This window comes from Podarcis filfolensis, assembly GCF_964270895.1.
Source record: "Podarcis filfolensis genome assembly, chromosome: 7".
Lineage (NCBI taxonomy): Eukaryota > Metazoa > Chordata > Lepidosauria > Squamata > Lacertidae > Podarcis > Podarcis filfolensis.
Genome location: NC_139603.1, coordinates 1,482,593 through 1,498,694, shown reverse-complemented (window position 1 = coordinate 1,498,694; position 16,102 = coordinate 1,482,593). Strand labels below are relative to the sequence as shown.

General features: G+C 48.3%; 1 protein-coding gene and 1 long non-coding RNA gene across 2 annotated transcripts; one reads left to right on the top strand and one right to left on the bottom strand.

Moving 5' to 3' along the window:
• Positions 1 to 484: 484 nt before the first annotated feature.
• On the bottom strand, positions 485 to 5,980 carry FOXA2 (forkhead box A2). Its single transcript, XM_083624337.1, has 2 exons — positions 5,544 to 5,980; positions 485 to 3,602 (listed from the first exon to the last, which is right to left on the bottom strand). Exons 1-2 carry the CDS (start codon positions 5,628 to 5,630, stop codon positions 2,316 to 2,318), a joined length of 1,374 nt encoding a protein of 457 aa, XP_083480463.1. The 5' UTR covers positions 5,631 to 5,980; the 3' UTR covers positions 485 to 2,315.
• A 1,167-nt stretch (positions 5,981 to 7,147) lies between these two features.
• Positions 7,148 to 8,726, top strand: LOC310766980. The gene is made up of 2 exons (XR_014550558.1): positions 7,148 to 7,906; positions 8,176 to 8,726. It is a non-coding gene; the product is annotated as an uncharacterized lncRNA (long non-coding RNA).
• The last annotated feature ends 7,376 nt before the right edge of the window (positions 8,727 to 16,102 follow it).

Here is a 16,102-nt window from a genome sequence, read left to right as displayed (position 1 = left end):
CAGTTCATTCTGAAAGGCAAGAGTAGTCTCGGTGGGTGGTAGTCAACGTTCCTCGTACTCAAGAGTAGACCCACTGAAACCAATGATTTATGCTTTTCAAGTCGCCACCTCCCGCGTGGAGTATGATAATGTGGCTTTAATAGTAGTTGTACTTCAGGATTGCTATATTGGCTGCGATTGTGTGGAACGCGAGGCTGAATATCAGGTACAGTCAAAGATGAAGCACTTTTAAGGCCGGAGATTGAATGAGACATTATAAGTGAAATCAATGAGTCATAAAAATACTTTGGCTGAATACTGTGCTATTGTGTAAATGATTCCACTATTATCATGATGCCCAGATGTCGAGAATACCCCTTTTAACAGAGGTTGCAATCCTAGTCGTGGACGGGAGTCAGCGGGGATGTCTAGGCAAGTATAACTTGCCCGATTGCAAATGTGTAAGGTAACCGATGGGTTTTCCTATCAAGTAATGTTCACAGGATCAAATAAACAAAGCAATATTTAAAGTCAAGTAGGCAAAGCAATAATATACATACATAGAATAGGCAGCATCTATATATATAGGCCTCGACTGAGAGCCTAACAACCCAGTCACAGAATCGTAGCATTGTAGAGTTGGAAGGGACCACGTGGGTCATCTAGTTCAACCCATTACAAGGCTGGAGTATTATTTTTGTCCAACCTCTGCCGACAAGAAAGCCCCTATTTTCAGTCCGACTTGTCCTAGGACTTCCATGGGCTGCAACTCAGTGAGTTGGCAGACTTTAGGCTTTTCTGATCTATTTTGCTTTTTACTAGAATCCCAAGATCTACCAACCAGATTCTAGTGCCTCTGAGCCCATTCCGGGCCTAGGAGTTGGTCTGCAGTATCAGAACTGAGCTGAGCTCACAGTCCTTTCGCACAACCCCAAAACAACCCCCCAGCCCCCTTCATTTCAGCAGTTTACTTTGGACGAAGCGGGAAGTAATTTTGCTAAACAGTTGGGAGTCTGAAACCAAACTGCTTGTGAATCTAGTGCGTATCAGGCAAAGATTTACCATAGATTCAGCTCTGTCTTTACTTGAGAATGAAGTGTATATTTGGAAGTAAGGTTGCAGTCCTATTCACAGTTTAGACGCGGAATGGTAAGCGTGCCAACAAGATTTGATGATGTATGAAACATGATACTCCAGGTTCATATGTGCATTTTAAATACAGGCCATCTTGGAGGGGGCCTGCTCTAAGCACAGTAAGCCCACTGGCAAGCAATATCAAGAGCTAAAATTAGTTCGTTATCTTTCCCGCATCTCTATCATTATACTGGAAAATAACAGACAGGTATTATTGTTAAAGTTAAGAAAGGGGGGAAAAAAATCTCCAACAGCAATTTAATATATGGTTTGTGAGAATTTGGTCGGTTCTTACCAGAATACACATCTATAAACCATAAATAAAGCGTACAAAAACGATAAATTAAATCGATCGGAGTCGTTTACTCTCCCGGTAACATCAAAACTTCCTGTGTCAAATTACAATCTAAAGTCCATTTTTGGGTACCCCCCTCCCCCGAGTTCACAACGCTACAGTCTTTTTGATCCTCAGTTTTGAAATCTAACACCGGTTCACACACACACTTATTTCTGTGTCACTTTCACACCCAAAAATAGATATATTTATAACTCCCCGCAACAAACAAAATAAAGAAACAGACAAGGAGACTCCTAAAAGGAAACCTCCAACTCATATAAAATTTAAATCGGTGTCTGAAGAAAAGTGACGGTGGTCAAGAGCCGAAGCCCGCGGAACTGGATGTTTTCCACGCCCCACGGTTGTTGGAGATCAATCCTGTTTTCCCGACGCCGGCGAGAAAAGAGTAGAAGAAAAAGGAGCCTTAAATTACACAACAGCAAACGTCGATTAAATATTACGGGAGCCTTTTCTAAACTAGGAGCGGGGCGCGAAGTCCAGGATTCTTTGCCAAAAGTGGTGCGCGGGAGAGGTGGGGTCAGTGCGCTCCTCATAGAAAGTTGTCTTTTTCATTTAAAAAATAGGGCTAGAGAATCTTTAGTTGATACAAAGGCGCCGGAGCTCCCAGGTAGTGGGTGGAGGCCACCGGATTGTTTGAGTCCGATGGGCTTTGGATACGGATTGGGATCGGGAGGCGACGCCGTGGAATAAACTGACCTGGCTTTGGGCACCGTTTGGATTCTTTCCAAAGTCTACATCATATCTCAAATCTCCTCCTGCCCAGAGAAGTCTCGGGTTTGTCCTGGGGAGAGAAAGAGGGCATTGGCCCTTAGGGGGTGGGCAGAGCCGAAGGGTGGGGTGCCCTTTAGGAAGAGTTCATGATGGGCCTGGAGTAGACCCCTTGGTAATAGGAGGCGTCTCCGGCCAAGGGCGAGGTCTCCAGGGCGCTTTTGTTCGTGACGGAGCCCATGGCCAGGCTGCCGGGCACCGGCGAGCCGTAGCTGCTGTAGTGCATCACCTGCTCGTAGGCTTTGAGGTCCATTTTATGGTGCGGGTGGTGCGGGTGGTGCGGGTGGGGGTGGTGCTGGTGCGGATGGTGCGGGTGGTGGGGGTGCTGCTGCTGCTGCTCTGTGGAGGACATCAGGTTGGTGATGGAGAAGGGGTGGTTGAAGGCGTAATGGTGCTCCGCCTTGAGGTGCGCCTCGTGGGAGAGCCCCGCGTGGGCGTGATGCTGCGCCAGCAGGTGCTGCTGCTGCTGCTGCTGCTGCCCCGGCGACGGGGCGGGCTCCGGGTGGCCCTTCAGGTCGGCCAGGGCGCGCTTGTGCTCGTGGCAAGGGGAGGCGCTGGAGTGCGGCGATTCCGGAGCCCCGTTGGGCAGGTCGCGTTCCTGCTGCGCCTGCGAGGCCGCCTTCTTACCTTGCGACGAGGCTCCCGCGGACGAGGCAGGCGAAGCGCCCTGATTCTGCTGCTGCTGCTGTTTGGAGCCTGGCGGCTTGTCGCACTTGAAGCGCTTCTGGCGCCGCAGGTAGCAGCCGTTCTCGAACATGTTGCCCGAGTCCGGGTGCAGAGTCCAGAAGGAGCCTTTGCCCGGCTTGTCCGGCGAGCGCGGCACCTTGAGGAAGCAGTCGTTGAAGGAGAGCGAGTGGCGTATGGAGTTCTGCCAGCGCTGCTGGTTCTGCCGGTAGAAAGGGAACAGGTCCATGATCCACTGGTAGATCTCGCTCAGCGTCAGCATCTTGTTGGGCGACTGCTGGATGGCCATGGTGATGAGGGAGATGTACGAGTAAGGCGGCTTGGCGTGCGTGTAGCTCCGGCGATAGCTCTTGGCGTCGCGGGAGCGGCCCAGGCCCGCCGCTTGCCCGTACGCGCCGCTGCCGCCGGCCCCGACGGGACTCAGCGCCGAGTAAGCGCCCAGCGCGCCCCCCATCGAGCCGGCCTGCGCCCCCAGCGGGCTCAGGCTGGGGCTCAGGTGCGCCGCCATGCTGGCCATGGCCCCCGCGCCCGGAGAGAGGTTCATGCCCGCCGGGCCGGCCGCGTAAGACATGCCCATGGAGCCGCCGGACGCCACCGTCGTCATGTTGCCCGCCGTGCCCATGGCTGGCATGCTCATGTAGCTGTTCATGCCCAGCCCCGCGTTCATGGTGGAGTAACCCTGCAAAGGCGACAAGAGCGGGGAGCCCAGCGGTTAGTGGAGGTGGCCCACGGGTCGTCCCACCCGAGACCCCCAACTCCCTGGCCACGGGATCGTGGGCAACCCAGCCCTCAGCCCCAACCACCGCGCATTTCGAGGGAGCTTTCTTTGGTGTAACGGTCTCCTTCGGAGTCTGTGCGATACAATGCTGGAAGGTGAAAGTACCCAGCGCCCCAGTGAACATGGTTCAGGCACTCTTGGGCCCCTTGAATTTAAATGGAAGGCTACAGCAGGTGCTTGAATCTGGGGGGCAGTTAAATTGAAACCGGTCAGATTTACATCCGAGTAAACACGGCCCGGAAGCTGTACGCCGGCTCCCTGGCCAATAAAGCGAGATGAGCGCCGCAACCCCAGAGTCGGTCACGACTGGACCTAGTAGTCAGGGGTCCCTTTATCTTTACCTTAAACACGGGAGAGGATCGGCTTGTAAATCTCGCCAAATACAATTTAAAAAGGGGCAGGGGGAGCGCCTAACTTAGACTCGATCGTGTCTATGGTTAGGACAGGGGTCCAAGCATTGCAAACTTGGATCCCAAATGCGCTAAGCTGATACAGGTCCCAGTGAAATCGATGACATACAAAACAACAACACCACCTGTTAGGATCTGGACCTTAATGCCACAGGAGAAAGTCGACCAGTCTGGTCATAACAGTATTCCTGCACCCTCATTTTAAAAATTCCCGTTGGCTTTAATGAGCCTTAGCTCCAAGTAACGTGTTTCTTATTGCGATGGAAGAAAAGGAGGACCCAGGTGGGTGTTTAAAATATTTCCTTGTTCGTTGGCTGGGGAATTGTTCCTGTTAAAACCCAAATGCTAATGCAAATCTACCAGAAAGCAAGCCCGCTCTCTACCGCACACACTTTCCCGGTCTAACCGTGCAATCCTATGCTTGCTTACTCAGAAGTAAACCCCACTGTGTTTCGCGGGACTCACCCCCAGCTAAGCGCGCAGAGGATTAGAGCCTCAGACCCCCATATCTGACTCCCCCGAAGCCTTTCGGTTTCCAATCCTTAGCGATTCTCTTGGGTTTCAATGCAATTTACTTCCCAAGTCACTTGTGTTATAGTTTCTTAACCCAACAGAAGCCGGGTCCATCAAAACGACTCGATAGAATTTGTGTTTCGTTTCGGTAGGATTCGATTTCAACCCGAATTTCTCATACACTAACTAGGGAATATCCGTCGTGATCTTCCGACAACTTTGTTTCTTTACTGCGGGGGAGGATTGCATCGAAATCACTTGGGGGTCAAGACCTCAGCCCTAGGCAGATTTAAACGCCATGGAAATCGGCGTGGGGGCTCTGTTCAAAATCCAAGGGTAAAAATGGGGCTGACGGCTCCAGGAGGGAACCTGAAATGTGATTTGACTCAAGGAGGGAAAAGATCTCGGTTGTCACGACCCGGCTGTTTTCCGGAGCAAAGGAAGGAGGCACGCAACCTGGAGAGCGGCAGGAGCTTGCGCGTAAAGCTTTGCTCCGCTCATTCAAGAAATAATTCTTGTCCGGCTTTGGGTTTCATTTGCCCCCAGACTCCGAGCCCTCCCAGGGCGAGATTTCGAGCAATAAATGCGCCCCCTCTTCCCCTGGTTCCTTATAGCTCCCCCCTCAAACGCCCTTCCTCTCCCCCCCAACCTCTCTCTGCCAAACACAACTTTGTTAGGATAGCGCGGCTAGGCATGGCAAAGGATTTGGAGGCTTCGCAAGTCAATATTTGATCACAAAGTTAATATTATCTCAAGGCTAACACAGTGTTGTATAAAAAGAGGGCGAGAGGGAGAGAGAGAGAGAGTCCTGTTTTTTAGCGGAAGGAGGAGGCTTGGGGATTGGGTGGGGGACCCACACACAAACAGAGAGAGCGAGAGAGACACCCACCCACGCAAACAGACAGAAGTTGCCATTTACCTCCGGCTCGCCGTAGTAGTTGCTCCACTCCGTGTGCTCGTGTCCTTCCATTTTCACGACTCCTAGCATACTGGAAGCGGAGTGCATGGCAGTTTAAAATTTAACAGCCACAACAAGCGACGACAGAGGGAGAGAGAGCAATCCAAAAAAAAGGGGGGGGGAGAAAAGGAAAACACCCTCCTCGGTAGCCCTCCCTCCTTCTCCTTGCCTCGTTCCCTCTCTCCCTCCCTCCCTTCTCCCTCCGTCTTTCCTTCCTTCCTTCCTTCCCTCCCTCCCTCCCTCCCTCCCTCCTTCTTCCCCCTCCCTCTATGTGTGTGTTGGGGGAGGGGGAGGGTGGGCTCGCTTTGCGTGGGGTTTCTCCCTGCCCGCTATTGCTGCTGCCGCTGCCGCTGCTACTACTACTGCTTGGGTGGGTTTCGCTGAGAAGAGTTGCCCTGAGGCGAAGGCAAGGAGGAGGAGGAGGAGGAGGAGGAGGGTGGAAGGAGGAGGAGGAAACGAAGTGGTGCAGTGACGTGGGTGCCGGAGTGATATAGCAGCCAGAGGCCAAGCTCGCCTCCAATCCCCAGGTCCTAGGCAGGCGATTTGAATAATCAGCTCCCACCTAGGGCTCTCCTCGCCAAGACGCCGGCTGCTGCCCTTGAGCACCCGTGGGCGCAACCGGGGGGGAGGCTTTTTGCCCCCCTGTTCTGGGACTAAAATCACCTTCTTATGCTATACCCTGGTCATGAATCTGGAAGGACTACCTCCCGGTTTCCTACGGACTTGGATAGTTTCAATGCTCTAGTTCACCCATCCGCACGCCTCCCTCCAGGCCGTGCTGCTGAAGAACATTTCTACGGTTGCTTTCATGTTTTGCGGTGGATTGCTCAGAGGGGGCTGACCCTATATATCTAGGGATTTTATGTTACGATCGTCATCAACAATCACAACAAACATCTTCCTCCAAGGAACTTGCGAGGTTGAACAGAAATGCTTTAAATGTGTGTATGCATGCAACATAGTCAGACCACGCACATAGTTCGTTGATTACTATGGGGATTTAGACGTTGGCTTAAGGTTGCGCAGTCCCATGCACACTTAGTAGGTGGTCCTATTGGAATGTATAGAATGTATTGGATTGAAATCAATAGGACTGAAAAGTCCATGCCTTAGACTGGATCGCACCAGAGGCAGAGAAAAGAAATAAAGTTGATGCTTTAACCATGGTCTGTTTCTTCAGAAGGTAACTAAGGAAAACTCCGGCAGCCACAGTCCATACTTTCGACTTCGGTTGAAATGCTTGGATTTCAAAACTTCCAGAGGAACTAGGCTGATAGTAATCACATTGGCCTAGCCATAATAATTCCCATCCACTTCCCAAACTATTCGTTTGGCATAAAGGGCGGACGGGGGTCGTAAGGAAGGCATTTCATTTCCCCAGTTCTAACTCTGTTAGAGATTTCATTAGAAGATTGATTGGTTCGGTGACAGCTAAAATGGAACCTCTGCGCTCAGGAGCAGTATATCTTTGAGTACCTACTGCTCTGGACAACCAACAGGAAATGGCGTCAGAAACAGAACGCGGCCCTTTGGTGATGCAGCAAAGCAGTTCTCCCGCGGCCCCCTTGCGCTCCTGGCCATCCGGAAGGGCCTCGCGCCCTGGGCATCCACCGCCGCCCCCGACCTGCCTTCAGAGCAGGCGGCCAGCAGGAGCTCGCCAGGTGTACCCGGCACCCTAAGGGTGACCCATCGCCAACATTTCGTAACTAAAACAAACTGCCTCGAAGTCATCCAGCTGGGCTAGTGCGAAATGTTCCAGGCGAACCGCTGAAGAAAGACTGGCAGGGACTCGGTCGGCCAAGCGCACTGAGGCGCCTTGGCAGCGAGCGCAAGCGAAGGAGCGGGCGCGCACGAAGAAAGGAACGGGCAGGCGACCCCAGAGCAAAGGGCTTCAGCGGATTGAGGGAACCAGCTTTGAGCCGGCAGGTCGGCCTCACGGAGACCTTAGCCCGGCGACGTTCAAGGGGCCCGAGGCTCCAGGATCGCCACAGTCAACTCTAGGAACGCAGGAAGCGTCTAGAGAGCGTGACTCCCCCGGCAATTTCTGTTGAAATTGTCGGGACGGGAATGCGCTTCGGAGCTGCGCCATCGTCCCGCACGTTTCAGCGGGAGACTTGGGCGTCTCTCTGCGTGCAAAGGCTCCGTGGGACTTGAAAGTGCTTAGCGTGGAGTTGCACCCTGTGGTGGGCCGGCAGGCAGTGCCCTCTCTTCCGCCAGAAGCAGCTGAAATGCCCTCTTGTTTCAGCAGGAGAGAAACGTTTCATCCCTTTCAAATCCGAGGCCTTCAAAGTACCTCGCTCTGGCTGGATCCCGCACTAAGGCATGTAAGCTCTCAAGGAGAGTTGGGGAAACGGATGACCTCCAGGTGTCGCTGGACTCCAGTTGCCACCATCCCTGACCATTTGCCGGGCGGACAGGTGCTGATGGGAGATGGTTCAGTGTCACCTGCAGCGCCACAAGGCCCCCTCCTTTGGTCTAAGATGAAGGCCTGCTGTTCAGGCAGGTCTGGTAGTCTATTCCAGAATTATGATCAAGAGCTGCTGTCGCCGAGCAGGAAATGTATTGCTCAAAGGCGCTTTTTTCTTATTCCTAGGGAAGTACTACCAGAATCAAGGCTGCGCATGGAAAAGATGCTGGAGCTTTCTCGGATGAAAGGAGCAAGCGATCCAGGGTTTGCTTTAATGGGGAAATGTCTGCTCTCTTGTTTAAAAGATGGCATTCGTGTGAGCAAGGATGCCACTGGAAAGCGAACTCTCCTCGAATGTGGCATTAGCGCTTTCTTCCCTTCAAAGCGCTTCGCAGGAGCGCGATCTCAGTCAGAAGTCACCCTATTATAGCAATGCTTTCCCGGCGGTTTTAGTGGGCAGGAGGCTGGGTCTTGGCGCGGACCTTTCCCGAGCGCCACCAATCGAGAACTTCCTGGCTCGCTCCTTGATCTCCCATGCATTCAGGTGGACTTAACTTCCAAAATCAACCTACAGTATTTGGGTTCGTGGGCAAGGAAGGGGCCACTTCGGAAGGGGGAGGGATTCAGAAACTCACCAAGCCCTCATCAAAGTGAACGAGTTTGTTCAAAAACAAAGCAACAATAAGTATTTGTTGCCTTTCTGTTACTTTTTTTTAAAAAATATATATCACAGCAAAGAATAGACTAAAGAATTGACTAAAACGTTGGGAGGACGGGACGGCAGGTAAGTCCCGCCCTGCCTAACCGATCACAAGACTTGGCGCACGTACACCATTTGAATGGCAGTGCCCATCAACTTGGGGGAGGACGCCACCTCAAATATTTAAGGGGGGGCTGAAGGGACTTCGGCCCCTAGGAATTGGCTCCTACGTATAGACTCCACTGTGCAGTTCTCTTGCGCGAACCCTAATGATGCGTCAAAGAGGCGCATCTCTGATTACTTTAAGTGTGGTTTGAAAAGAACAACTACACGTGCGCCGACGTTATCAACCACCTATTGGGGGATCTTTCCTTTCCTTTAATAATAGGGATCAGTATGTGTAGGACATGTGAGCAGCTCCGAGATTTTGATGCTCCTGAAGTGGAATAATTATAAATTGTCTGAAACACTCTGAAAAGCGGATCTCCCCACCACCACCACCACCGCGCGCGAAGCAGAGCCACTGGATTGGCTGGCTTGTTGGCAGGGCAATTCAGCGGATGCATCAATGGGCAGGTGCTGCTTCTGCACCTGGAGCACCTGGAGCTGCAAGGAAAAGGGTGATTCTTCAGAGAGGAATCCCATTTGTCTCCTTCCATTGTTCAGACACGGCAGGGGAAAGGCGGGCAGGCAAGCAAGCAGCGCTCACTACAATTTGCCAGGTGTCGTCCACTGAAAAGAAGGGAGCCCTGTCTTTTTTCCCTTGCCTGAAAAGCCAGGTCAGTGCCTGCTAGCAAAGGAACGGGGTCCCCCTCTGGTTTTTCTGAAAGGGCCCCTCCACCTCCTCACTCCCTTGCACATCAATGAGCACCCCAGGAACCTATAGCTTGTAGCATGGCCCTGCCAAAGCAAGCCTCTGAAACTCATGGGTCATCTCCACATTTATTTATTTATTTCATAAAATTGATACACCCCTTGATTTCTTTTTTTAAAAAAACACTCTTCAAAAATTGCCTCAGTTTTCTGAGCAGCTGGGTAGGTGCCAATCCCATAAACAATTTTTTTGTTTTTTAGGCCAAAACACTTCGTTTCCTTTTGTCTGGCCTAAACTGAATCCCAATTCGCTTCCCTGGTGACCCAGAGCTCTCCTCTCCCAAATAGCCACTGTTGCCTTCATGTCCATACCACCCATGTGGCTTCCTGCTGGTTTTTATTTATAAAGCCATAAGTTGTCTAGTACAGGTGTGGGCAGAGTTCAAGTTTGTTGGAAGTACGGTCCGTCCGTCCCCCAGAACCCTAGGATCTACCAACCAGAGCCAAGTGTAAAAGAACAGGTGCCTCTGGACACATTCTGAACCTGAACCTGATCAGTCTTTCCCAACAGAAATCAACTCATGGTTAGCTTTCCTCATTTCAGCAGCCTAATTTAGATGGGAGAAGTTATTCAAAAAATTAGTAGCAAGAAACTATTGCAGATCTAGTGCCAGTCACTCAGAGATCTACCAGTAGACCCAGATCTACCTCCTGCCCAACCCTGGTCCAGAACCATGAGGGTACCTGGGGGATCCTTACTCTCTTATGAACCAACCCAGGAGCTAAATTCTTCAATGACAGTCTTCTCCAGATGCCACCGCCTGTCTGGCCACCAGGGACATGGCCTATTCTGGTTGTGAAAGTCCAGTGGCTCACAGCAACCCACTTGAGAACTTTATTGTTATATTTTAGGTGCCAAGTAAAGGCTCTCTTGTTTCTTTGGGTGACCTATTTGGGTGCTGGGTTTTACCGCATCAGATGGTTGCATTTTGCCTCTTTGTGACCTGTTGCTTTTATGGTTTCTTCTGTACTATAGTGTGGTTGCAGTTATGCAATGTGTACTTTTGTGACATTGATTTTCTGAAAGTGCTATTTACAGCAGGGTACAAGTGTTTTCAAACAAATAAACCTGTATCAGCTTCAATGAAAATTTGGAACATTTGTAGCTGAGGCTGGTCTGGGAATCCAATTCCTTTTGTAGATCCAGTGAAGGTTGGATCCATTTGTATTCATGACACCACTCATATCCTTTCCTTTAAATGCATGTGAAAGTTTAAGAAGAAAAGAAAAGAAAACGCCCTGAATTTTCTCAATCAAGAAAATGGATCTCTGGCAGGTGTGAGAAACAAAGCAATTGCAGCAGGAAATTTCAAGCCAAGCCCCCTTTTTTGGTTGAGGAAGTGCAATCTTTCAGAGTCCCCAGGGATCCTCAGAGGTGTTAATCTCTGTTTTCTTTCCAGCAGCTCCATATAGTGAATCTGAGATCCACATCTACAGTGTAGTGTGACTGTTCCAGGGAGTCTCTTTTGCAAAGTGTAAGAATCCATAATGGCTTTCCTGTAAATGGTACCTAGGGACTGATTAATCCTGTTATAGCTTTACATTGCTGTTAGGTCCCAATAAACACTTGTGGGGGGAGGTTTAGCTCTCTCTTTCAAAAAGCTAGAACATCACAGAGTGGGTGGAAATTACATGCTGATAGGCAAACCGTGAGCTTGTCCTGAACTTTGGAAGAAGAAAGGAAAAGGAAACTATGGGGATTAATATACAGAAACCACTGATTACACTGGATTGTGGAGTAGCTTCGATGAGCAAATTGAGGTTGTATCTATTAGCATTCATCTCCTAATGTCTTGCCAGGAAGCTTTCTTTTCCCCTAAAGAAAGGCTACCAAAAGCTAGTGGAGCCCATGAATATCTTTACAAATGCTTCAAAGCTCTTGGGCCTGACCACAACAGAGTCTCAGCTGCTTTAACATGAAGCTCAGTAAACAGATTATTAAAAGTTTGAGATTTAAGAAAAGTTTTTTCTAAATGATGCTTTTAATTTTAATATTCTTTATTTAAAAGAAAGAGAAAAGGCAGATAAAATTCTAGCATGATATTAAAATAGCATACAAGGAGAAATGTAACCTCAATAGAATTGCCTTGTACCTTCTCTCTGATACCTCCAAAGGTTTGCTCAAAACACTGCTGTTGAGCAGTTCCAGTAATTTATATCTGAGAATTTAAGGGGTCATTCCTGAGCTGACACGACCCCTTCAAAATACAGGGACATGTGTGGTGTTTTTAAATCCCTGTAGTTTAAACCAACAAGGGGCCAGGCTGCCTTTGCATTGTCATCACGGACCCCTCGGCTCCCCAAACATTTGCCTGATCAAACTGATCAGCTCACACATATCAGTGTTGGCCCACTCAGCATAGAGTTCACCATTATAACTCCATCTTTGTTTCTTGTAACTCGGAAACATTTCTCATTTTCTGACAGGTGGAACAGAAGGGGAGTGTGACCGGTTTGCCTCAGGGGTGTCACAGGGGGTGCTGCAACTATGATGTAGAATGCAAGGTGAGAGGCAGGGTGTGCACACGCCGAATTTTGCCATTGCACAGGTTGCCACTGAAGTTTGAGACCCCAAGGTCTGCCACTGCATCCAATGAAGCTGAATGTTGGAAGATTTAGGACATATGAAAGAAAGTACCTTTTCACACAATGCATTGTTAGACTATGGACTTTGTTTCCAAGGGAAGCAGTGATGGCTTCAAAATGGGATTCAACAAATTCATGGAGGTAAAGGCTATCAAGGACTACTAGCCAAGATGCTTCTGAATACCAGCTCCTGGAAGCCACAGGAGGGAAGAGTGTTCTTGTGCTCAGGTCCTGCTCCTGGGCATCCCACAGGCATCTGATTGGCCATTGTGAGAACAGGATGCTGGGCTAGATGGGCACGGGCCTGATCCAGCCGGGCTCTTCCTCTGTACTTATGCATAAATGGTCAGCTGCTACCATAGTTTTTTGTCCTGGATGTTCAGTACAGAGGAACACAGGAAATTGCTTCATACAGAATCAGACACAGCGTTGCATCTATCTCAGTATTGTCTATGCTGACTGGCAGCAACCCTTTCAGACAGTGAGTATCCCCCAGCCCTACCTGGAGATGCTGGGGATTGAAGACGGGACCTTCTGCACGCAAGGCAGACGCTCTTCCCCTGTGCCCTGGCCCTTCCCTGAAAAGAATGTCATAATGTAGTGAATGCATGGTCAAACAACTTACACTGTTACATTGGCCTACACCTTCACTGCATGTTGAGATGTTCTGTTCTGTCCTGAATCTGTATTCAGACCATTTCCATTGCATTTAGGATGTTCCCTCTATCTTCACCCACATTGTAGTGAACCCAGCTCCTCAAGGTTCTGCCCTGAATGGCTGGTTTAGATGCCAGAAGTGGCCAATAGCATTGGGAAGCCACTGATGGCGTTGGTTGCAGGAGCAGCAGCTGGGGCAACAGCAGCAGTTCCATGAAAATAATTGTAAACAAATATCTGTCATTAATGTAAAACAGTCTCTTGCTCCTCATCCTACCTGTGGGACAATAACTAAAATCTGAATGCAAGATTTGTGTTTTCTGGGCAGGCAGTGTTTGCATCCTGCTTAGGAGGCCAATTTTTCATGGAGCGCAATTTTTTGTTTTCTAAGACACAAACCCAGTTAAGAAGAAGACAATTAGAAAATACCCATTTCTACACTGAGAGAAAGAAATTTGGTGACCGTCTAATTAAGAGACAGATTTCTGATAATAGAAATCATATGGTAATTGTCACAATAATACAATAATTATTTCTTAATTATTTGAAGAACTCTACAGCTCAGTCTTTTTTCTTAAAAAAAGCAAATTTCACGTTTAATGGGTCATCTTATTTTCGGAACATATTTTCGGAAGTTGCAACCATTATGATCAAACCATCATTTTTGCAATTTGCACAGACTGGACACAACGGAACAAAATTTATTCTTGGCTAAGTACCACTGAAAGCAATGGAACTGGACTTAATTGTGATTAGTCAAGACGACTGATTTTTTTAAAAAAATAATTTTTATTAACCGACCAATCAAATCAAATCAAATCACATCACATAAATTCCAAATTACAAAGCCGAATTTTAAATTTTTGTTGGGGGGACCCATATTTCAAGTTCCGAAGGGGGATTCCGATCATCTTCTTGCTGCTGCGTTAATATCCACAAATCTGTCCAAATAATGTTCATAATTCTATCCAGTCTTATCTTGCTGTTTCCACATCTCATCTTGTTCGTATATTTTTCTTTTTTTCTTTATGATCTCTTCTGATAATCTCCTTAAGCAGGTAAACACCAATTATAATCCTGTGTGAATTTTTCTGTTCGTCCAATCCTCATATCAAGATGGTTTCCATATATCATCACTTTCATAAATAACAGCACTCTTTCCATCTTTAATCTCGCAAATCTGTCGCTCTTTAGTACCTCTGAGGAGGCTAACCCACAATATGAAAACAGATCTGTTCCTCCTCCCAGACATAAGTCTTTCGACAGAACTTGCCAAAATGGCGACGCTATTTTTTGCTGCGTCATTCCAAAGCTCTTATGCTTTCCACGATCTTCTTGAAACATGCTTTGGTTAAAAAAGTATCTTCACACAGTCTTAAATCCACAGCTTAAGTCATTTAAACGGCATTTCTGACTTGTGACTTTTTTGGGGGGGGGATTCTTGGTTAATCACATAGAGAAAAGAAAGGAAAGTTTCCCCCCTCCCCCATCCAGTCCCGTTGCCGGACATATCGAGCCTTGGTGTGTCTTCTCATGATTTATTCTTGTTCCTCCGACCCGTCTTGTTTATCAGAGATCTCTTCAGTTAGCAGTCTTTACTCCCCCTTCTTCCTTGAAATATGTGCATTAGCTTCCTCCTAATTGTTTCTTTCGATGTTGCTGCAGCCAGAGACAGCGTCCAGGAGCGCCGAGATCCGCACAAGGGCTTTCTGCCTAGTGCCCCCACCCCCACAAATTTGGGGGTGGTATAGGGCACAGCAGGCAAGGGCAGTCCCCCCCACACGCTTGGGGGGGGCAGGGAGGCTGTTTACTCCCATCACAGCCTCTTAATTACCTCGTGTGGGTCGGAGAGATGTTATTATCAGCCATCTTCCGATGTGCCCCTAGTGGCCCCCCAAGACGACTGATTTTAATGGGGCTTAGGTCAAGTTTTAATTTCATAGTTTTGGGATCAGTATGAATGTGACATCTCCATGGCTTCTTACTGATACAGTACCCTTGAGTGAGCCAAAAGGGGTAGACTTACCATTTCTAGGGGGTGGCTTCATGGTTTCAAGAGTGTAATATCCTTCTCAGGATTTCCAAGGGAAATTCAGCAAAACCTAAAGGGGTGAGTTATTTTACACAAACAAGGCCCATTACCAGCCTTCATGCTTATTCCTTAAATTTACACACCTGCTTTCTACATTACATTCTTCCAGTCTCTGAATTTTTTCCTTTTTTCTTTCTACAGGAAAGATTGCCTGAGAGGGGGACACTAACATAATCAATTCATAGAATCATAGAACCATAGAGTTGGAAGAGACCACAAGGGCCATCGAGTCCAACCCCCTGCCAAGCAGGAAACACCATCAGAGCACTCCTGACATATGGTTGTCAAGCCTCTGCTTAAAGACCTCCAAAGAAGGAGACTCCACCACACTCCTTGGCAGCAAATTCCACTGTCAAACAGCTCTTACTGTCAGGAAGTTCTTCCTAATGTTTAGGTGGAATCTTCTTTCTTGTAGTTTGGATCCATTGCTCCGTGTCTGCTTCTCTGGAGCAGCAGAATAAATTCAATTTATTGTATATAGACAAAGGCTGTGAACAACAGAGGGCAAATATTAAGACATTCATCTAAATCACACAACATATCTTTAAACTTACACAGCATAAAATTTTGAAATCACAATTCATTAACATAGCTGGAGCAAAGCTTCTTAGCTGCCAGAGCAAATTCGGCCACCAGATGTGAAATTCGCAGGTATTTATCAGCTAAGAGTTCAGCCATCACTTGGGGGGGGTTATCTGAGACTGAGTAGAGAATAGAAGATAAAAAAAATTATCTGGGTGCCATATAGAGATAAGGACGTGAAGACAAGTGTAATAAATATATTTGAGGCCCCACAGAAAAGGAAATTAGAACCCTGTTGTGAGGCTACCACCCTAAAATCTGCCAGACCTGCCCCGTTCTTCTCACTAACACCCCAGGCTCTGTTCCATGGTGAGCTGGTAGTGCTGTCACTCATCCCTCCTGTGAAATGTTAGCACTGGGATTTCATTTTTCAATATTTTATTTCTTATGAGAAAACATGGCAAGCTTTATTCATATTCATATTAATCATCAATCATTGATTAATACATGTTCTACTTATAGATGAACAAATCTTCCAAAACAGGAGCAATCCATAAATGATTATGAACATTGCTTCAGGAAGGGAGTGCCAGAATATGCTGATGCTGAAGTGGCTGCCAAACTCCATTCTATGCTCACCTTGGCACACGGGGCTCTCTCTCCTGGACTTCTTCCATGGACTG

What these genes read in the sequence shown, in the direction of transcription:
- FOXA2 (XM_083624337.1), bottom strand. Translation starts at nt 5,630, where the DNA reads ATGCACTCCGCTTCCAGTATGCTAGGAGTCGTGAAAATGGAAGGACAC. An exon ending in ACTACTACGGCGAGCCGGAG is followed by an intron (nt 3,603 to 5,543) that starts GTAAATGGCAAC and finishes TCGCCTTTGCAG; the next exon opens with GGTTACTCCACCATGAACGC.